Source organism: Dermacentor variabilis, chromosome 5 (genome assembly GCF_050947875.1).
Source record: "Dermacentor variabilis isolate Ectoservices chromosome 5, ASM5094787v1, whole genome shotgun sequence".
NCBI lineage: Eukaryota > Metazoa > Arthropoda > Arachnida > Ixodida > Ixodidae > Dermacentor > Dermacentor variabilis.
In genome coordinates, this window is record NC_134572.1 from 166941482 (window position 1) to 166964568 (window position 23087).

A 23087-nucleotide genomic window follows, 5' to 3' on the forward strand; every position below is an offset into this window, starting at 1 on the left:
ATGAATAGGTGCGCTTTCACATCACCGAACCCTTGTGTGTCATGTGGAGATATAGAATCACTGGACCATTCCCTCCTCTATTGCCAAAAATATAATTCCGAAAGGAATACATGCCCAAAGCAGCCCCTATTGCGTGTGGGCCTTCCCCTCTCGATGTACAATATTTTATCTTTTGGCACAAGTACGCTTGGTCAAGCCCGAAAGGAAGCGTGTAAGATTGTGCATGAGCACGCCGTCGCTACAGGGAGCCTCTCATCTTAAGCACCTCTTTCTCATTATTCGCAACACATCGCATTATTTTCATAATCTAGCATCTCCGTTGCTATTGGCATAACTATACTCATGAAAAGAAAACAAAAGGGAAATAATTTATTATCGCTATTAATTATATACAAGAAGCGGTATCTTCAAATTATGTTTCAATCGCGAACCGTGGCCAAACCCCTTCTCGTGGGCACGCGCCATAAGTGCAAGGAAGAAGAAGCAGCAGCACACGGTGAACGCGGCCGTTGACCGGTTTTTCTGCTCGGGCGCATCTTTTCTTCAGGCAGCCGAAATCATCGCACCCGTTGCGTCGCCTTCCCCGCACGATGAGCACGGTCAGGTACGTTTGGCACAGTTGCCGCACGACGTGGCACAAGTGGGCCTTCGCTGAAACCGTAGCTTGCTTAAAATATTTCTCGGTTTGGGTTCTGTGGTCCGTTGGTTTTCGTTATCGACATGTCTGCACAGCGCAAAGGACGAGGACAGAAGAAAGAACACAACACACAGTACAGCGCCTGGGTTGTGTCCTTTCTTCTGTCCTCCTCTTTTGCGCGGCGCAGACATATCGATATTGAATCACAGGCGCGACCAAGCTTTCACTTTTATCATGGCTTCGGTCATATTGAGAATGAGAAGGCGATTGGCTGTAAGCATTGCAGGTTTCAGCGATCGATATCTAGATATCGCAGTGTCTCCGATGGGGCCGAAGGTAAGCTTTACTGGCCAACAAGGGAACGGGGCCGCGGCTAGCGCAGAAAAGACACGATAATGAGAAAGCAAGAATAGTTTAAGTATATGTTTTTAACTTTTTATTAAGGAGTGTTACCAGAAAGAAAGCATTTTTTTTCTTGCTAATTGGCAGGTTAAGGTGGCGTAGGACCCAAGCATCTCCCAAGCACTTGGCGATGATTTGGCGCCACCCTAATTTAGAAAAAGACGCCCTTAAAATCATCATCATCATTGACACCAACCTTTATTCGTAAACCTTTCTACCACGTTGTCGCGATATCGTGACATGCCAAATCTGCGCTCTGTACAGACAAACACAATCGCGCTAGAATTTTTTGCTAAAGCAAATTATTGTCACTACTGATGCTGGACACAGTATTAGCAAAAGCAACCAACCAATGGCAATTCTGGCCCTGAAATTTTAAATAAGAACGGGGAGTTTAAACTAGTCAAAGCCTGATTTTGATGTCCTCTATAGACATAATCCAATACAAGTGAGCGTATCACGGCCTCTGGCTCAGAAAACTATCCTCTACAAAAACTCAAAATAAGGTTTATTTATTTATTTTGGTAATATGCGAGTACGAAGGTACCACAGACAGGAGTGCAGTTAAACGATACCAATAACATCATTAGTGAAGGTGAGGCGTCAGTGATGTAGTCATGAAATAAGGAACGTGGTTCCTTTGATTGCCGGTCCAAGCGATCAAATAATCAAAATGCGCGTTATCCATGCGACACTTCGCAACACGCACTTTTAAAGCGACGATCACCGCGAGACGAAATGCGTTTAGGTTCGAGCAAGAGCTGATTTTCCATAGTTGAACTAGTATGATAAAGCTTGTGGAACTGACATAGAGCCACGGAGACAGCCTGGCATAACGAGGCCGCGCTCGAGCCGCGGAAATTGAACGCTCTACCGTCTAGCGTCGCGACCCAGCCAGCGCTACCGGCGGCGTTCAGCTCGCTTTGGCACGACCGACGTGAGAGTAGAACATGCCACATCTTACGCCGGAGCCGCTTGACCAGGAACAAGGGTACTCGCGTGCTAGCTTGGCTGGCCGGCAGCATGCCGACCTATTGCAGTTCGCTAGAACTGAAGGGAGCGTGCCGAGTTTGCGCTGCCCTGCGCCTTAGCCAAACGAGAGAAAAAAACAGCGACAATTACGATACTCCCTAATGCAAATCTTTAACGCGGCTGTTTAGGTGTTCTGAATTCGCTGTATACTCTGACAAAGATTCGGAACGACAGGGTGTTCCCGGTGGCGGCACTGAGCCACTGCTCGGGCAGCTCGTTTAGCATCAGCGGCAGCCGAAGCATTTCCTCCGGTTGCGTCGCTCATTGTTCAGAAACAATTAGCGTGGACACGGAAACGCAGGACTCACGCGGAGCGCATTATCGAGCGGCGGCGGCACTGGGGGCGAAGTAGCGCATGCGCAGTGGGCCCGAAGCCCACGTCGGCGCTTTGATTTCCGCGCTGGCCGCATACCTGGTCGCCGCCAGCACTCCGCTTTCCTCTTCATCCTTTTAAGTCGTACCCTCCTATGCTTCCCGCTTCACGGTTCGGCTGCACCCTCCTCTCCGCTTTCCTCCTCGCACCTCTTCCCTGTCGCCGCTTTTTTTTTCATCTCCCGCTGATCTCAGCGTTCGCTCTCTCTTTCGCTGCGCTCGTACTCTCGGCTACGCCAGGAATGCGTCTAAGAGACGCGCTCTAAAATTGCTTGCTCATCGCGCACTTGTGCGCTTGCGTTTTGGCAACAGCTGGTCGCCACGCCGCTGCACGTTGATCGTATTGAACTACACAGGGGGACATATTCGGCGATGCTGGCGTCGCCGGCGTAACTATCTGACTCCGCCGCAGCCGCTGCCTCACGTGCTGTACTCCGTTTCATACATCGGGTGCAACGCTGTGGATACTCAAGATACTTTTTGCGGTGGCTGCTTCGCACTTACAAACAGTTGGGTGTCATTTGACCGATTTTGGCGAAAATGTTCTTTATATAAGGTCAGTTCTGAATGAAAATAAATATTTACCCTTAGAAACAAACAAACCATGTGCTCATTCGGCTGCTAACACGTTTGTTTATACCAGTTTGTTTTTTGTTGTTTTTTATTTGCCGCCCGTCGCGGCAGCCCCACGTGCATGCTTGTGCGAGCGAACCCCACTGGCACGCAGCAAAGCATAGGCGAAATGCGCGGAATGATCAAATTTGGAGACCGCACTACTTGCATAGCTTCCACGGCGTTGCACTTGATCTACGAAACGGAGTATAGAAACGCCAGACTATATATGCGCTATACATGCACCGCACGATCACAAGAGAGCAAAATTAGCATTAACTGAAGAAACACTGCCATTAGGGCAAATATTAGAAAGTATTAAGCGGCCAGCGTGGTTTTTTACTCCCACAAGAGCGTCAAATTGCGATGTCTAACAGAAAACGCGTACTCTAACTTAGCTTGGGCAATGCGCGTGAAAAGTGTAAGCTTAAGGTGGGAAGCAACAGAGGTGCACACAGAGCGCAAGAAACATTCGAAGATGACCAGCCCACAAGCCTATATTGGTACCCACTACCCCCGAGAAGCTTACGGGGCTGCATCCCTACAAGCAAAAATTTCCTGTTTTTATTTGCGCAATATATTACACAGGCTGCCAAACGATGGGGGTAGTCGGCCTGCCACTTAATAGTTCTTAAAGTGTTTGACAGGGCATGCATAAAAACATTCATTGGTGCTGGACGCACCTTTCTTTTGGCCGTAATAAGCGCCCAAATGTCAACCTGAGGTAGTAAACGCTGTGAAATCTTAATCTTAGAATCTGCTACATTTTGGCGTACAACTCAAACATTTTTCTTCAGACAAAAAATATATTACGGGTATAAAATTCATAAATCACGACGAAACATTGGTGTATGGGTCGAGGATGGAGATAAGGAAGAAGCCATGCGTTTATAATATAGTTTAAAGAAGATATGACAGGGGCTGCTGCACGCTTCATTTTCTGTATATTTCTCGTGATCTCTCGAGTGGTCGCAGAATGTTGTGAACGATTAGTTTTTGTGCAAACAAAGCGCGATGATCGTTAGTGATTGACATCGCGCGCGTGTTTGCTTTCACTTGTTCTAGCACCCGTCGCCCTGCGAGGTACGTCCGGCAGGAAACGAATTCGACCGTACACGTCGCCGGAAGCTCTCTGTAAGTGAGCGAAAAGTTTACGTAGTGCTGGCAACCACTTCGCTAAGGGGGGCCAGCAATTTATGTAGGTAGGCTTTTCTATGTAGGTACGCTGTTCCTCCGGATTTTTGTGAACCACACCAGCCCTATTATATTGTTGCCGACGAAACCACTTTTTCCCGGATTTGATGTTTTACCTGCAAATAAAGTCTATTAATGGATACTGGCACAGCGAATATATAAAAAGAAACCACACAGTATTTACACACCTGTCTTGGCCCAATATGATATCCGTAACCCCAAACGCAGAAATAAAAAAAGTCAGAACAATTTATGGAAAACAAGATCTGGAATATCAGGTAATAGACATGTTATATAACTGGGCTTCCATTTTGGATTTCTGCCTACCGAGAAAAACGTTCAAACGTGAACTGCGGGCAATTTTGTTTTCCGTTGAAATTGTTAAGCAACAGTGATAAATGTAAATTTCCGTTTCATTTGTTGACTTCCTCTTACGTGTTTTTGTGATATGAGCGCATCTTCAACGTGATTTAATCAATAGAACTGTCCATAGTGCTTAAGTACAGCCATATTGTATAGGATGTATGCGTGTACTATTTGTAACTCAGCTGCTCTTTCTTGTACCAGCTCTCTGCTGAACTGCTGTACACTGCTCCTTTTGTTACGGGGGCAGAGACCTCGTCAGGCAACCGTGCCTTCAGTCACTGCCACCCGCAGGATCATGTGATTTTCCTGCAAATAAAAACTGACTGAGTGACTGACTATTTGTGGGGCAACGCAATGACTGCCGTCCAAAATCGTCAGTCACGTAGCGATTGCGCAACAAATTGCGTAACTGCTACAGGATAACGCTGCATAAATGTATTTTCGCTAGAGGTTTTATGTCTGATATCACGGTAATGTGTATATAGCTCTACGCTGAACGTACTACGTAAGCGAGCGCGATTGATATTGTGTGTCCCGATGAAGAGAAAAGCTGCGAAGCGCTGGTCAAGCCATCGGAGATTAATCTTTTGTTTATCAAAGAAATCGTAATATATAATACTCATATAGGCGTTTATCTATTCGCTATTGAAGCCTCTTTTTTTTAGTGTAGAATTTAATGCTGAGGTTTTACGCGCCAACACCACGATTTGATTGTGAGGCACGCCGTAGTGGGGGACTCCAAAGTAGTCTCGACCTCCACGGGATCTTTAACGTGCCCCCTATGCACGGGACTTCTGCGTCTTTCACACTTCGCTCCCATCGAAATGCGGCCGCCGCTGCCGACATTTGACCCCGCGTTTTCGTGCTTAGCAGCGCAACGCCATAGCCGCTAAGCCACCGCGGAGTGTGGGGCGTCATTTATATCCCAATTGTTTGCAAGGTAATTAATTCCAAGCTCCCCCAGTAGTTGCTTGGGCGTTCGCACACGGTTAAATTCAGCCATGTTGTCAAAATCTGCCATGTTCTGGTCTCGAGCCACTCAGAGAGGCCATAGCAGCGCCGTGGGCCAATCAGAGGATGACAAGCTGGCGATTTTGAAAACGCGGCTTAATTCGACAGTATTGGGAAGAGCACGAATAAATTGCGGTCATTGTCAGGCAGCGCCGACACTTCTTTTTTTTTACGCACGGAGCCTTTAACGGTACAACGCACCGAAGACATTGCATATAACACAAGGACAACAAAGAACAGCGTAGAGGACTCTCGGAGAGCCGCAAGCTCGCATACACAGAGAACACTGATGCACACTGCCAAGCTACGAAGGACACCGTAAGATGCCCTTGTTCCTCTGTTCGACTCATTCCCACGATGGCAGGGCTGCTTGTAAATGCGAACTTTCTTTGCATCGTAACAGGGTACTCAATAGTGCGTGAACGCAACTAAATTACGAGACCTTGTTGCAGTTGTATAAATATCTCAAGAACAGCATAACAAGCACTTTGGGACGAATTCACGACATCGAATAACGCAAGAGAGACGAAAGTGCCGTCGAGTTCTTGGTCGTTCGTCCCTTTTGTGCTACATGAAGTTAAGAACAACAATTTGTCGTCACCTGGGTTTACCGAACGCTATAGAGAGATGCGACATGCAGTTTTACACGATCTTTTCTGCATATCCTAAGTGAACTTTCAACTGTTAGCATCTTATTGGTATATATCAATGTCAGGAATATTTTTTTTACTCCTTCAAAACTTCACGACGTATATTCGTCAATTCTCGTTCGCGTTAACAGTGCGAATGCTTTTCACACCAATGTGTGGACTTGAAGTGAATACCATGTGTCGAACATGGGATGTCTCATGCTGGCGCGAATGTGTCGACAAGGGGAATAGGCCTGACTTGAAAAGGGTACTTGACGAGGAAACGTTGCCTCAAGCATCACATGTTCTATGTTCGACAACTCTTAGTCCCTTTATTAGCAGCATATAGCATTGAGTGAACAAGTTGAAGATCCTTACTGTCATGCGGACACGGAAGTATTGAAGTAGGTTCACGAATGCTTTTGCGCTTACTTATGGGTCGTTCCTTAGACAGAGTAACTGTTCGGCTAGTTGGTCTGACATATTGACTGAAAAACTGAGCGAGAGTAATTTAAGCAAACAGACATGGAATAGGCGAGGGCAAGCGCACTGGTCCTCGTCCGTAGCATGTGTCATTGTCTAAATTATTCGCGTATAGTTTTACATTCATTCATTAGGAGCTGTTTATCCCTAAAATTGAGTATTCATTTCGCAGGGGAGATACGGGGGATTCCCTCGACTACCTTGTCATCTGTGCCGTTATAATTGCTGCTGGTAAGTGCTCTGAATAGATAAATCATTTCGTATCATCACAGTGCGCCGTAAGCGTAGTGCTTGGCTGATTGCGCTGGTAGTGACAGACCAGACTGTCATGAACACGTATCGATATATTAATGTGGCCGCTGTCAATCGCGTATACCGCCCATCACAGCAGACTGCTGTGACTTGGCACACAGCCCAATTTTCAGCGAAGCTGCTTCTTTGTAAAAGTTGCATTAGGTATTTCGATTTCGTAAAACTAAGCTACACACTTTTAAACGTCTCCCGCAGATAATTGAAGACGCAAGCTCTATTTCGTGCCATTTGTAGACGGTGGCACACTTTATTCTCCCAAGACAGCGTGAAAGCCTACGTATGACGTTTCGCTTGAGTATTAATTCACCAACGTGTACACAATAAGCTTTGCACGAACATCAGACATAGTGTTCTCTACAAATATAAAGCTACTATCACCTTTAGCTCTTCCGGGGCAGGCAGTGAACTTTGTAAGCCTTTAACACAACGCCTCTCAACCAGCAGAGCACGACTGCTTAGCGATTTTCAATTATCACGCCAAATTACCATACACAATTCAAAACTTGACTTGTCATCTTCCATGACACGTCGCTAACCCCCCCACCCCTTCTATTTCCTCGACAAGTAAACTCGGTGGGTGGTTTAGTTTTGCCATGGCATGTTAAAACACGCACTTGACGTTTTAGAGCACGTCGTGTCACATAGACAGCTTGACTGGATATACGTATATCGACAGGACAGCGTCAATAACTCACCACACAAGAAAGACAATACCGTGGTCATATCATGCTCGCATGTTGCAAATGGGCTATTTCACCCCATTAGGCCTATTTCTTCAAAAAAGAAGCTGCGGAGCTCCTCGCGTGGTTATGACCAAGTAGTAAGTTAACTGCAATCCATACGGGTTTCTTGTTTACATTAATCCCGTATAGTTTCCAAAACAATTTTTTTTTAGCGCTGGACTTCGTCATTGACGTTCCTTGTTCCCAGAATAGTGAACAAGCTACCCGCGTGATTCTGTATGGGCAAGGTCAGCTAACTTTTGACTTGATCAGTTACATGAATCGATCGCATTTTTTTGCTATCATGTTACCCAAAAAGGGGATTTTCGGTCAAACTCTTGACCACACCTTTTACTTGTGCCACTCGAACGATGACCTGTCCACCACCTTCCATCGTGACCCAACGCAGTGTTGTTGAAGAGAGCGCAGCGCCAGATCCACGTCCCGTACACGGTGTTCATGTTGCTCGCTGGCGTGTGGTTCTCCTACCAAGACCTGCAAACCCAGGGCATTGGGTCTCTGTCCAACTGGTTGCGAAACATCAAGTTCCACGTGCTCATGGTGTTCGTGCCGGCGGCAACGGTCTACGCCACTCAAGGGATCAATCATTTCATATTTCGAAGGTGGGTACAAGCCGAGGCACAGAGTCCTCTACGGAGAACATTTCTCCAGTGCATTAAAAAAAACACGCTTTCTTTAGTGCATATTTTCAGGGCGCAATAAAAAAAGAAAACGAAATTCCTGGGACACATCCCGGTATGCGCTTCTCTTAAGTGACGTGCAGTACAATTAGGAAAGTATGCGTGGTAATTTTGCATTCTAAACAATCGCTTCGGCTTGTAATGGTCTGAAAACCATATATATATAGATGGTGGGATTAGGACGTAACTGCAGTGATTGTCGAAAGAAAGAAAGAAAGCTTATGATGAAATACGAGCTTCCAGGGTTTAGTGGCTCTAGATGGGTTACACCCTCCAACTAATTCGTTGCAACATTCCTACTATGGTAAATACCTCGCTTATAAGTAATATTCATTCGATCTCCTGTATGACCTTCTAGATACGCTTTTTTTTTGTTTTAGGATCTTTCGTCTGCCTCTGATTGGGTGGCCTTGCATTTTTTATTACTCGCTTTCTTACTGATTTCCGAACGTAGAATTTTCTATGAAATTATTGTAAGCACATTGAACACTTTGGTTGATGCATTCAATCGAATTTCTATTTTCTTGCAGACTGTTATGGTATTCATGTACATAGTTGTTCGTAGATTTCACTCTTTCAGACGCTTTGTACACAATTTTGTACATTAAGACAGGGTATCAACAGCAAAAGCACTTATGTAAGTAATCCAGAGAAAACACGGGGAAGGCATTAGATGGGTGAGCATTAGAAACGATGAGCAAAATGAAAATAAGGTGAAAGCCATGGAAGGCCAACGTTTCGACAAGTGGACTTATCTTTTTCAAGGCGACATATGCTTTCCTCGGCACAGTATATATAGGTACGGTGCTACTGAAGGGAATGGGGGGTAAGGCGGGTGGGCGAGGCAACAAACGAGGATGTATTAGTGGCGAGGGTGTATAATTTAAAAGGAAGCTGTGCAATTCAAAGTTGGCGGAGAAAAGTGAGGTGGCCTCGTGTGTTAGCCGGTTGACGTGGCAGTGAGGGTTCCTTTTTTCTTAGAAGGGGCCTGGATGACGGCAGGGGGGGGGGAGGAGGTTGGCTCCCGGTTGGAGGTCAGTTTACTATCGTCTCTCTGAAAGAGAGAATAGAGACTTTTAGCGTGTCCGGTATTCGGGCAAGCGCGGGCGGTTTTCCGGTTTAGCGGGGGCGTCAACGTGAGCGGCCAGATTGGTGGCGCCAGCTGGTGGCGCAAAGTTCAACCACACAAACACAGAGCTAATTAGTATATTCTGCTTAGCTGCCGGCGTAAATTTTCGACAGTGGCGTAATCGTGTTCACAATTACGCCGCTGCCAAAAATTTGCACGAGTGGCGAAGCAGGATATGGTGAGTTACTGCAGTTTTAGCTATGCGTTTGTCTGGTTGAGCTCTACAACACCAGGCGGCTTCACCGCTCCGGCCGCTCACGTTTACGCCCCGACCATCCGGTAATCCGCCTAAACCGCTCCCGTTTACCGGAATAGCGTACAAGCTAAAAGTCTATAATAAATGTTTTTGCGTGCACTAACATGTCTCTAAAGTTTTTGCTACCGCTAGCAGAAAGAAACTATCAACAAGTTCCTCTCAGCAAGGCTTATGACGTCACGTCAAGATTGGAGAGGAAGTCAGAATTAGCTAAGAGACCGCCTACACCACCCCAATCAGAGAGACCACCAGCATTTATAACAAATTATTCTAATGCCCTCTCAAACATCAACGACATCCTACGAAATTACCACCCAACACTATCATGCAACGGCCGTCTGAGGAAATAGTTCCATTGTGGCGCCAAGGGTGACCTATCGTCGCAACAAAAATTCGACCGTGCAGCCAGAAAGAACTTCGCAGTTTCGTTAGCCTTGAGTCGTGCTTCCAGTAATTCTTACGTGACTTCACGACTATTGCGGCCCCTCTTTGCAGCCATCCGCCTTCCTGAACTCCCTTTGTGCGTTCTGGTGATTGTAACGCAGCCTTTAACACTTTAAAGCAAGTCCTCACCTCAAGCGCAATCTTGCGTCACTTTGTTGAAGCCGCCCAGTCTATCATTCACATCGATGCCAGTGGACACGACATAGCAACACTTTCATAGACGTACTGTGCACAACAGAGCAGCACTTTCACTCATACTGCACAGAACAGAGCGACCAGAACGCACAACACACGGCAGATATAGCCATGATGTTTCGACATTCATTCTAGTGCCAGTGAGTGACTCTCTGTTATACGTAATTCAGCAATAAATTTCGATAGAATACTTATTTGGGCATAGTCACAGGATAGGCACAGCAGATCCACACAGACCTGTTAATATAAAACCGCACTATAATGAATTCGCTTGACTAGCGACTTTCAGTTACCAAGACGGTGGTGACGGCGATCTAAGCCTTTCACTTCGAAGCCGTAGCGGATGGCGCTTCAAGAAGCGCTGACGTTTATAAAATACATGTTATTGAGGTCGATTCAACGTTTTCTCGCCTAATTTCGTACACAAATGGCAAACAATCTGCTATCCGCGGCGTCCGTACGCCGCTGCAAAGCGGGTATACGTGCGACCCGGCGCGTGGTGTGCCGGCGCCTGCCGGCGGCCGGATTGAGGCCGGGTGTATAGTGTAGGGATGAATCTGACCGGGACGCTGAAGCCACCGCTGTCGAGCAAGCCTTCGAAATCGTTTTACCTTCCTGTCCACAGACTAAAAGTATTCGGCTACGTCGAGGATGTCAGTCGTTGCTACACGCTGAGCAGCTGCGTGCGATTTGTAAGGATATTAGAAGAGAGCGGACGTAAATACTAGCATTGCATCCAAGGAGGCTGTGATACAAGTGACTCGCCGTGATGTCAGGATGCTATTACATACGAGAGCCAAAGATTACTCACCGCGGTTGGCGAGACTCGCCCCGCTCACCATTGACGATATCAGAAGACTAACTGCTTGTGTCTGCTGTGTTATATCCGTCTCAAGGAGAGTCGTAGTAACGAAGATTGTTGCGATACAGTCTACTAGAATACAGCTACTACACCATACGTAAATACAGTGGTTGGAAGGTAACCGTCGGGACAAGTGACCGGGAAGGATAGCTACGATTTTGGAGTATGCCGTCTCTCCCCGAGTGCCTCTATTGCAAACCTGTGTCTGCGCCATGCTAGCCGTGCTTTCTGCTAAAGAGAGGTTCGTTTCGCCCCCATACCGACGTTCGAGTTCGACAGTGCCCTGCAGCTTTCTAGAATCCCGGCACTCGAAACAGTGCACAACGCTGCCGTACTCATGTGTGTCCCATATTAGCTTGGTCTCCCGTTCACGTCTGGGCATATCCGTTTGCCCCGTACATTTGTGCATTACATTAGGCTTTTCGTGCTTTGTTGTTTCAATTGTGCCTCTACATGTTTTCTTCGAGAGTGTCTCCTTTTCTTCACAGACACCACCATCCGTACGTGCAAAACTGCAACGCTGAAGTCAGCAATTTGTAAACGTTTTTATTTTTTCAAATTTATTTTCTGGATAATTTTTCTTTGTTCGTTCGCTTGTACCACGCCTTTTAGGAAATACATATTCTATTGTTGGTCGGTGCTTCCTGTCTCTGTAGTGTAGTGAGCGCTACACGATGCATCAGGGAGAAGCCGCCACTGGCGGTCAGGGACGCAGACAAACCGGCACGCAAGTGACGCTGGACATACAGCTATATATCTGGTTGCATGGTGCGCTCGAGCGCCTCCTTGCTCTGGCGGCAGAGTTGGTCTTCCAGCTGTGAATATGACGGCGTCACTTCCGGCGGTGATGCGCTCACACCTCCCGCTACGCTCCGACGGCGCCAGCAAACGTATTTTGCTTTCGCTTCGAAGCCATCGCGGATGGCGCTTCAAAACGGCCACAAATGCATTCATTTGAGATAGCTGATAACGTGCCTTCTCCCCAACCTAATTTCACGCATCAAAACGAGAAAGGCTGGTTGATACCTGCGGTGTCTAGTACGAGATTCCCGAGTACGGGCTGTGTCGCTGTGCGTCAGCAGCCGTGCACTGCTTTCGAGTTGAACTATTCTCGTATCGCAGATCCCGTTCGAGCTAGAGGTTTGACACTGGTGGTCGCTTGCCACGAAAGGTGTAGACCTCAGGTTATGCTACTTAGCATTATTTCCTGTCGAAAAGAAGTTATTTTAGCTCAAATTGGTGTCCCCGGTAGCGGCAATGCAAGATACGCACGCAAGGGAAAAACGTTAATTCCCTTTTGATTGCCACAAGAGGTCATGACATGTGAAGTGTGTGTGAAGGAGGAACTTACTGGCCTGAAGGAGGAAAACGGCTAGTTCCTCCATTCTCGCTTCCTTTTTTCAAAGAGCGTACGCAAACCGCACCATTTCTGCTGCAGAACTAAATTGCACATAATCGAACAGAAATGTCTCGCCATTGTTTAGTCGATTAAAAAATCCCGTCCATAGCTGCACGGCCGCCATTTCATTATCGTGACCGACCACCACGCTCTGTGTCGGCTGTCGTCGTTAGAGAACTTGACCGGTCGCATCAGCCGCTGGATTCTCTATTTACAGAAGTGTTCCCTTGCTGTCGCATACAAATCTGGGAAGAAGCATCAATATGAAGATGCTTTATTTCGCTGTCTGCTGCCGCCGTGTCCTTTACCTCTGGTTTCTCCGCTAGTGCTTAGACAATATGTGGCTACTCCGGAAAGCAACGCTTTAGCCCCGGTAGGCGCACCATGCCTTCATTTAGGCCATATGATTTCATATTGCATCAACGCAATGACCCGTTCTGACACTCTCTTACAGAGCAGCTCAGTGGCCCAACACGTCCACCAAACAATCGCTTGCGACGCCAACTTGCTCGATTCAGGCTTCACGTTAGTGTCTTGTACCGTTACATTCTCCGCCACTCAGGCAACCGACGGGTGTCTGTTATTCCACGTTATCTTCGTCTCAACGCCTTAAGAGCATGTCGTGGCGACACAGCTGTTGGGCACTTGGGCTTCCACAAAACTTGCAACCGTGTCAAGTCGCATTATTTAGCCTGGCCTGTCTACAAGCGCCACTAAATACATATTCTTTTGCGCCCAGCCAGCACCGCAAACGCGCAACCACCACTCCCGTGGGGCCACTATACGGTCTATTCCGTGCCCGTCTAGTTCGTTTGAGTTTGTCGGCATTGACTTGTCTGGCCCACTCCCAAAAACACCCACTCGCAATCGCCGGATTGCCATTGCTATCGGCCACAAGACACGCCACGCCGGGACTACTACTCTCCGATCCGGCACTGCCTCTGAAATCGCGCAGTTCTTCTCACGTTCCTTCGTTTTACGGCACGAAGTTCCTCGTGTGCTATTGATCGATTGTGGCAAGGCTTTTCTTTTCCCCATTTCCCGATTAAGTGCTTCGTGCGTCCATCAACACAAATTAAGCAACGTCTATACGTACCACCCTCAGACCAATGGTCCAACTGAACGCTTTCATCAAACTTTATCCGACATGATTTTGGTGTATATACGCCCTGGGATATCCTAATTGGGATACCCTTCTTCGTTTTGTCACGTTTGCCCACAACTTCGCCATTCAACGCACAACTGGGCATAGCCCGTTATTTTTTCTCGTGCATGGACAGAATTCTATTTCAGTGTCCGAAATTACCTTATTCTCTGCGTCCCCTTTTAGCATGATGTCCGTTCCAGAACAGTTTGTCTCAAGAGTGAACTGCTACCATTGTTTTGCCCTCGGCAACACGTCTGCCACCCAGGCAAATACAAAGCTTCGCTGTGACGAGAAACGACATGTGGTATCGTTCGGCATAGGCGACGCAGTTCTTCTATGGGCCCACATTCGAACTCGTGGCCTGTGTGAGAAGCCTCTACATAGCCACATTGGCTCGTACACCGCCATATAACGAACGTCTGCTCTCAATTAACACATCGCCTTGTCCATTCTGTGGACGACCGCCATCGCCGACCACTGGGATTGTCCACGTGTCCCGCCACAAGCCGTTTATTCGTACCTCACTTATAAATTGACTTGCGGCCAGTATGGCCGCTCCAGAGAGAGGGGAAACAGAGTCTCGTCGCTTTCGTCTGTAATTATCAGCCTCCCATATCTCCTTCTTCACGGGTGCTGTCTGCGGCCTCGCCTAATAAATGCGTTCGGTCTGCCTTCGTCCTTTTAATATCTTCGTTTGAAGCAATAATAATGGAGAGGCGCTTATGAGGTTGAGATGGTTGACATTAGGGAAGACAGCAGACGCCAGGCCAGCAAAACTCTTGGCAGCTCTTGGCTGTAACTAGTTAAGTGATAATGGCATAACCATTTAAACATTGGCTGTGATTATTATTGATATTTGCTTAATGCAAGAAGGGCCGTGAATCGAACGATGCAAACGCCAGTAAGTATGTTGCGGCTGGAGTTTGAAGAAGTACTGAAGTGTTCAACTAGCGGGAATGATAGAGACAAAGTAATGCCGTCACAGCACGTAGGTGATGTGAGGATTAGTCCATGTAGACCACTTCAAATGGGAAAAGGGACAGGGATAGAGAGTGTTAATGCAAAGAAGAAGCTGAAATGTCAGTGGGGCACTGGCAGGGCTAATAAGCAATGCTTACCTTTAGCAGCTGCCTCATGCAGAAGCAAGACACTAATGACAGGGCATTTATAATTCGCCACTCATTTGAAACTTCTATTAAAATCACTGCGGCTTAGTCTATAGCAGTGTTTAGGCAGAAACCTGCAGAAAATACGACGAACGATATTGATAGTTAGAAAAATTAACATATTTTTACGAGAATACAGAGTCTAGCAGAAGCGTATGTAAACAACCTACTTGAATGTAGGAGCTCTCTGGAAGACACACAATGCGATATGTACATGAAACTCACGCAAGTTGCCCACCGCACTTTTCTACGTCACTCATTCTTGCACGAGCGCCTTCAAACAGCTCCGTAACAATATACTAGGACCTTCACTGGAAAGCATTTTTGTAGGCTCCTGACCAATTCAACTTTTCTGGGGAAACTCAGACGAAACGATTCGCTAGCGCATGTATTCAGAATCAGTGCCAGAAGCATTCGCCTCTGCATTCTTCAATTGTCGCTGTCTATACAGTAATTGACTTGCGATGCTTTCAGGTGCCACCGGGAGATCCTGGTGTTCGCCGTGGGCACTCTCGTCATCAGCACAGCGGTTTCAGCCCTGTACGCGTACAGCTTCCTGGGCCCCATGAACATCAACGACTGCCTGCTCTTCGGCATCCTGCTCTGCTCCAATGAGCGACTGCCCATAGCTGACGAGCTGTTCGAGGAAGGCCGATATCCGATTCTGACGACCATGCTGCAAGCGGAGTCTATCCTCAACAACCTCTTCGTCTGGTCCGTTTTGGACATCATCGAGGCGGACGTACGTTTTCATTGCCAGCACGCAGCAATTATTTATTATTACATCTAGGCGCTAAAGTATACTCTGCCCTTAAAGACAGCCTTCCTTAACGAGTGAAAACTAAAAGAATACTACTTGCACTACTGCACTTTTGCATTTAAAACGGCCGCAAAGCCACTGCTTTATCATATACTCCTTCTATAAAAGCCGGTGCACTGGAAAATATTGCATCAGTTTAGGCCTAACTTAGCGCGCTTCCAATACAGTACAGTACAATAAGATAGAATACAATGCAATCACACGTGCATCATAAAGTGTAAATAAACCATGCTACGCTGTATGAGACTCGGCTGTAGTCTTGACGTGATAGTGATCATTAGAATGTACATTTCATCTGTGTTTCTGTCAGGTTTTGTAAGAATAAAGGATCTCACTCTTCTTTCTTTTCATTGTTTTTCAAAGGCACTGCTTGAGAGACTCAAAACTGAATCCCATGTGAACAGCCTTGTTTTTCTCCTTTCTTTTTTTCAACTCACAAGAGGCAAACTGCTCGCAGTTATTATTGCGTCAATATATTCAATGATGCGACCCTAATGGAAAAAGCCTAGACATCTATTGTTGATTGACCAGAATGAACAATATCAGACGCCCACGAGCACTCGAACCCGCAAACCCACGGGCTCCGAACTACAACTTGTAGGTATACTGCTCCGTGAGAAGCCTTTATACTTGACAAATCACGCATGCGTAGCTGGAAAAGAAGGGGATGCGGCTCTGAGGGTGCAGCAAACAGTCGAGTTGTTGAGACCGACAAGTTCAATTACAATGGGCAGTACGATAAGCAAAGCAAAAGAAAGTAGTAGTTTAAGCATGAAACCATTGACTCGCCATCCTTGAGTTTATGGGAAATCATGCGCAAAAGTCGTCTGTCCTCTAAAAGTATCCGAAGGGCAACTCACATAGTTTTCCCCCGTCCTATGAAGTTTGATCGCTTCTAAATCTCTCGAGTTAGCTGAATATTTCCATGAAAAACACCATGGTTTTTATCGAAGTCGGCTGCCCAGCAGCATTCTCTACAGTGGAACCGCAGAGTATCGTAATCTTTTTTTTTTTAACAATCATATCGGCGCTGCATCAGCCTTGTGTTTGGGCATCTTGCTGTTCGGCCTATATAAACATTATGGCAGGTTAACGGGACACTGTAAACCAGCTGCACTGCACATTCGACGGATGAGTTCAAGGTCTTGATTTCACACCCGGCCTTACAAGGCTTGCCCGTACTAACCTTCCAAATATATTATTCGACTTGAGTCCGCTTCCAGCTTCACGTTTATGCTGCACATCGCCCTTTGGATTTTTGTGTACTGGAGAGCTGCGTGCAAGGTTGTGGAACTACGACGTCCGCTAACGCGTTGAATGGCTAACATTAAGAGAGAATGCTTTCTGCCCCTTTAAAAGATCATCGCCCTTGCGCTCCGTAGAGATGGTTAACCAGCGAAGCTGAAACATGCGGCCCCGCTCTTTATAACTGGTTTAACTGGTTATAACCGTTTTTAACTGGTTAACTGGTTATAACCGGTTTTTATAATCCCGACGGTTCAATTAACGACTGCTTGGTAGGCTTCCGGATCCTCGATACGGAGTTGATGCTTACGCTCGTCTGCACGAGCCTGTTCTTATGCCCGGTCTGCAGCATCCGCACGGCGTAGACGAGCTCGTTTTTGGTTCTGCTCGCGGCGTTGCTGATTGAAAGCTGCCTGCTCCTCAGGAGTGCGTATGACAAGTGCCCTATCCATTTCGGAGCCGCAGAGACACTGCTGCGCGCGCGCTCTGCTGCGATGGAGATCAACGACGTCATTACTGGGGCAGCTAATCAGCGTGCTCGCTCACTTTTTTTCTCACATGAGCATAGGGTTGCGCCCGAGGAGTTTTCGGCATACAGGCGAGAGACAGACGCATGGACGGATCAATTGGCTAGCCATATAAAGCTTCGATGTAGAAGCTTGGGGCATTTGGACATAGAGGGTACATGGTACCTGAAAATATTACTACACGAAGCATGTTGTGCTCTCAGGAACGGAGGAAGCCTAAAAGCCGTGAAGAAACTAGGAATTGGCAAGAATCAGATATATGCATTAAGAGACAATGCCGGCAATATCATTACTAATATAGATGAGATAGTTCAAGTGGCTGAGGAGTTCTATAGAGATTTATACAGTACCAGTGGGAGCCACGACGATAATAGAAGAGAAGATAGTCTAGAGGAATTCGAAATCCCACAGGTAACGCCGCAAGAAGTAAAGAAAGCCTTGGGAGATATGCAAAGGGGGAAGGCAGCTGGGGAGGGTCAGGTAACAGCAGATTTGTTGAAGGATGGTGGGCAGATTGTTCTAGAGAAACTGGCCACACTGTATACGCAATGCCTCATGACCTCGAGCGTATCAGAATCTTGGAAGAACGCTAACATAATCCTAATCCATAAAAAAAGGGACACCAAGGACTTGAAAAATTATAGACCGATCAGCTTACTGTCAGTTGCCTACAAACTATTCACTAAGTTAATCGCAAATACAATCAGGAACACCGTAGACTTCTGTCACGCAAAGGACCAAGCAGGATTCCGTAAAGGCTACTCTACAATAGACCATATTCACACTATCAATCAGGTGATAGAGAAATGTGCGGAATATAACCAACCCTTATATATAGCTTTCATTGATTACGGGAAAGCGTTTGATTCTGTCGAAACCTCAGCAGTCATGGAGGCATTACGGAATCAGGATGTAGACGAGCCGTGTGTAAAAATACTGAAAGATATCTATAGCGGCTCCACAGCCACCGTAGTCCTCCATAAACCAAGCAACAAAATCCCAATAAAGAAAGGCGTCAGGCTGGGAGATACGATCTCTCCAATGCTATTCACAGCGTGTTTACAGGAGGTATTCAGAGACCTGGATTGGGAAGAACTGGGGATAAAAGTTAATGGAGAATACCTTAGTAACTTGCGATTCGCTGATGATATTGCCTTGCTTAGTAACTCAGGGGACCAATTGCAATGCATGCTCACTGACCTGGAGAGGCACAGCAGAAGAGTGGGTCTAAAAATTAATCTGCAGAAAACTAAAGTAATGTTTAACAGTCTCGGAAGAGAACAGCAATTTACAATAGGTAGCGAGGCACTGGAAGTGGCAAGGGAATACATCTACTTAGGGCAGGTAGTAACGGCGGATCCGGATCATGAGACGGAAATAATCAGAAGAATAAGAATGGGCTTGGGTGCGTTTGGCAGGCATTCTCAGATCATGAACAGCAGGTTGCCATTATCCCTCAAGAGAAAAGTGTATAATAGCTGTGTCTTACCAGTACTCACCTACGGGGCAGAAACCTGGAGGCTTACGAAAAGGGTTCTACTCAAATTGAGGACGACGCAACGAGCTATGGAAAGAAGAATTATAGGTCTAACGTTAAGGGATAAGAAAAGAGCAGATTGGGTGAGGGAACAAACGCGAGTTAATGACATCTTAGTTGAAATCGAGAAAAAGAAATGGGCATGGGCAAGACATGTAATGAGGAGGGAAGATAACCGATGGTCATTAAGAGTTACGGACTGAATTCCAAGGTAAGGGAAGCGTAGCAGGGGGCGGCAGAAAGTTAGGTGGGCGGATGAGATTAAGAAGTTTGCAGGGACGACATGGCCACAATTAGTACATGACCGGGGTTGTTGGAGAAGTATGGGAGATGCCTTTGCCCTGCAGTGGGCGTAACTAGGATGATGATAATGATGAATCTTGTTGAACGACTGCCAGTTTTGTTAAGTTGTTCACCAGCGAACATCATTGCTTGATTGCTGGTGAAGTACTGGTGAGAAACAATAACACAACCGTCCAACACAACTGGGACGACCAGGTGTCCTGTCAGCGCGGGAGCCCTGTTCTTGCTCTCTTCAGTGTAGTGCGGGCTGTATTGAACACACCGCAACCCACTCAGTGTAACTCTTACTAGCAGTTTAGTTCTTCGGCACGCAGCACCATTTTCGTGCCATTTTCTTTTTTTCCGTATTCACGACAACAAAACGAACGCGTTACGCTCGTCACACTGTTGGTGCGGTCTGCGCTGTTAGCATTGGCCTCGAGAATGCGCTAAGTAGTTTATACCTATTGGCGCGGTAGATGTGTATTTCGAGACATAGTTAGCTTCTGCCCAACTTCGCTTTTTTCTCGTTAAATGGAAAATTACCACCCGTATGGCTACGTAAAGCAGGCATGCGGGCGCAAACTTATCCTCGGATGTGACTATTCCTCCTTGTGCTGAGGTCCCGAGAAATCGATTGCTGCAGTCAATCTCCACGCACTAGCCATTGGCCACTGCAGTGGTTACAGCATCCACTTCGGAATAGCTACACAAGCTGATAGTGTTCAATCATAAAATGGTCTCCAATAACACGAATACAGAAACATCAGTAAGGAAATATGTTTCGCCCTCAATCCCGTTTCTCGGTATTAGTAGCTGGATTTGTTGGGAGGCCACAAATGCACCGGAAATCAGTTGTCGCTCTCGTGTTTCAGTTCTTTTTTTCTTTAACGATGAACATAGCGGATGTGGTTGCAACAGACACGGTAGACATTCGTGCGTTGAAGTAAGTGTTGATCGGGTAACTTCGAGAAGGGACCCCCCCCCTCTCCTTGAATTTACTGCAGTTACCCACTTGGACGTGGACTTTGATGCTGTTGTAGCTGCACAAACCGCTATTGCCCGCTGCTTTTCATATGAACAATCACCGGCGTATACAGTTGTCGGCCATGATAAGCTCATTTACAGCCATGGTAGGTGTTAAAAATACGTTCCTTTATAACTTTTCTAAAATTTTAACACAAAGTGCAAGCGTACCAGCCGTGAATTAAAAGCCGTCACTTTCACCTTTCGTCTGCCGTAATAAAGTGTTCGTTAAGGTTTTTTTAGAAAATTATTACCTCTTATGAATTTACCGGGTATTAATCGACCACGTAGCGCCTTGCGGTGCACCGATCACCATTTTTAACCATTCCCTTACCGTGGACGAACTACTCGTGTGATCGAAATTTGTACTGCTCCTACTTTGGACAAGGTGAGCTTGCCCACATTAAAACTTACAAGCGCAAGTATGGCCTCACTGCATTCTTTTTTGATCGAGCACGGCAGGTGACGCCCACAAAGTGATATGTCGACAGGTGCAGCTAATTTTGAGAGCAGCAGGTTCCTGTGCCCGACAGAGGTGATTGTTGATCGCAGCAAAGTGGGTGGTGTCCACAAAATTGATCACAACGTCACGTGCTACCCATTCGTGCGGCACCAGCAGAGTTTTGGACCCGCCGTGGTTGCTCAATGGCTATGGTGTTGGGCTGCTGAGCACGAGGTCGCGGGATCGAATCCCGGCCACGGCGGCCGCATTTCGATGGGGGCGAAAACACCCGTGTACTTGGATTTATGTGCACGTTAAAGAGCCCCAAATGGTCGAAATTTCCGGAGTCCTCCCCTACGGCGTGCCTCATAATCAGAAAGTGATTTTGGCACGTAAAACCCCATAATTTAATTTTTAGATGGTTTTGAACAAAAGAAAATTTTTTGGCATACCTTGTGGTCGTTGCCAGTGCCTTCGTCTACAAGAAGGTGACTGGTAAGAACAACATTCATTCAGAGTTCCGCCTTGAGTCTCGTAGAGGCTCTGATAGACGAGAACTCCCTGCCTCAACTTCAGAAAAATAAAGACGCAAATCCTCAGCTGCTAAAATATGTCACTGCTTCAATTGAATTCAGTTCTGGGGCTTTACGTGCCAAAACCGCGATTGATGATAACCTCGTGCTTGCCAGCGCAACTCCATAGCCGCTAAGCTACTGCGGCGTGTTCTGGCGGAAGAATGCACGAATATGTTAGAACTATAGCCGTTGGTTGATATAAGTACGCGGAGCTTGCATTAATGCAAGTAAGAAGAAATTGTTTCAAAAGAAGGAGAATTAACAAAGAAAATATCAAATACTATTATTGGATCATATAAATACATACATTGAAGAAATTATGTGGCATTGTATGGAACAGTGAAAGAAAAACCTTGAAATAGCCAATACGACAATACTCCCGAAAGTACTTAAAACAGACTATATTGAAAATACATACAAGTCTGTACTTCCTACAGCATGTAGTTTGCTGTCATGCATCTGATGCTTCGATTGGCGAGCAAGAGGACGTACTACGTAAGCTACGCCAAATGCAAGAAATCTGGGACAGAATAATGTAACGATTCCATCGCTATATTCATTTTTGCCCTTGCTGAGCTCTTCGAACAGCCTTCCTTCTACGTTATCACCAGAGTTTCTCAGGCGTAAGCGTTATGAGAAGAAAGGAATAGCTTCGAGTGAAAGAAATCGCTACGCTAGAGAGGGCATAGACTGACGTCATCGAGGTCGTAATATTATCTCGTTATCTCCAGCAGCACAATGCAAGCTGGAAAAAGGACTACAAAATTACGTGCATGACGTCATGTGAATACTTCCCATACGGGCCCTGTACTTTACATCGAAAGTCTTTTCAGTCATTAGACTTGCCTAAAGCCTTTGGTCTATTCGTATTATCACTCGCTGCGGCGTCCACATATTCAATGCATGCGTGTAAATATATAAATTATTTCGTTAATGAAACAGCCGTTTCAAAAACGCACCTCTATACAGGGAAACCAAGGTCTGGCCACGGTACTGAACCACCTGCTGCTGTCGCACGTGGTCGGTGCCTTAGGCGGCGTCGTGATGGGCGTCTTGGCCATATGGTCGCTGCGCGTGGCCCCGCAGAGCCAGAGCAGCAACACGTACCTGCACATTTGCCTCACGTACGCCACCTTCTGCCTGCTCGAGGTGATGGGCACGTCAGGCGTCGACGGCGTCGTCGCCTTCACGCTGGTCACGACGTCGCACCGCCTCGTTGCCTGCACCGAGCTCGAGGGCCTGCTGCACAAGTACTGGTCCACCATCTACGACGTCTCTGGCTTCCTGTCACTCTTCGTGTCCTCGCTCTACACTGGCGAGCTGATGCTGATATTCTTCGGAAACGCCGCACTCCCGAAGGCACGTGTCGGCGGTGGATCTCCTGCGCGCTGTATTACACTGACCTGCACGTTCAAGCAAAGTTTTTCCCGGTTCTTCCCCCCTTTCCCCCCTTTTACACACACACACACATGCACGCAATCACACACACATGCACACCTTGACTCACCGTAGATGCTTAATGGCTTTGGCGTTGCGCTCCCAGGCACGAGGTCGCAAAATCA

General features: G+C 46.8%; 1 protein-coding gene across 1 annotated transcript in view; it reads left to right on the forward strand.

Annotated features, from left to right (window-relative positions):
• The first annotated feature begins 590 nt into the window (after window positions 1-590).
• The window catches only part of LOC142583695 (sperm-specific sodium:proton exchanger-like), a 98921-nt gene continuing 76424 nt past the window's right edge, over window positions 591-23087 (forward strand). The window contains exons 1-6 of the mRNA XM_075694182.1: window positions 591-604; window positions 4121-4189; window positions 6911-6969; window positions 8182-8395; window positions 15546-15813; window positions 22495-22884. Coding sequence (XP_075550297.1) covers window positions 591-604; window positions 4121-4189; window positions 6911-6969; window positions 8182-8395; window positions 15546-15813; window positions 22495-22884 — 1014 coding nt within the window. The remainder of the gene's footprint in view (window positions 605-4120; window positions 4190-6910; window positions 6970-8181; window positions 8396-15545; window positions 15814-22494; window positions 22885-23087) is intronic.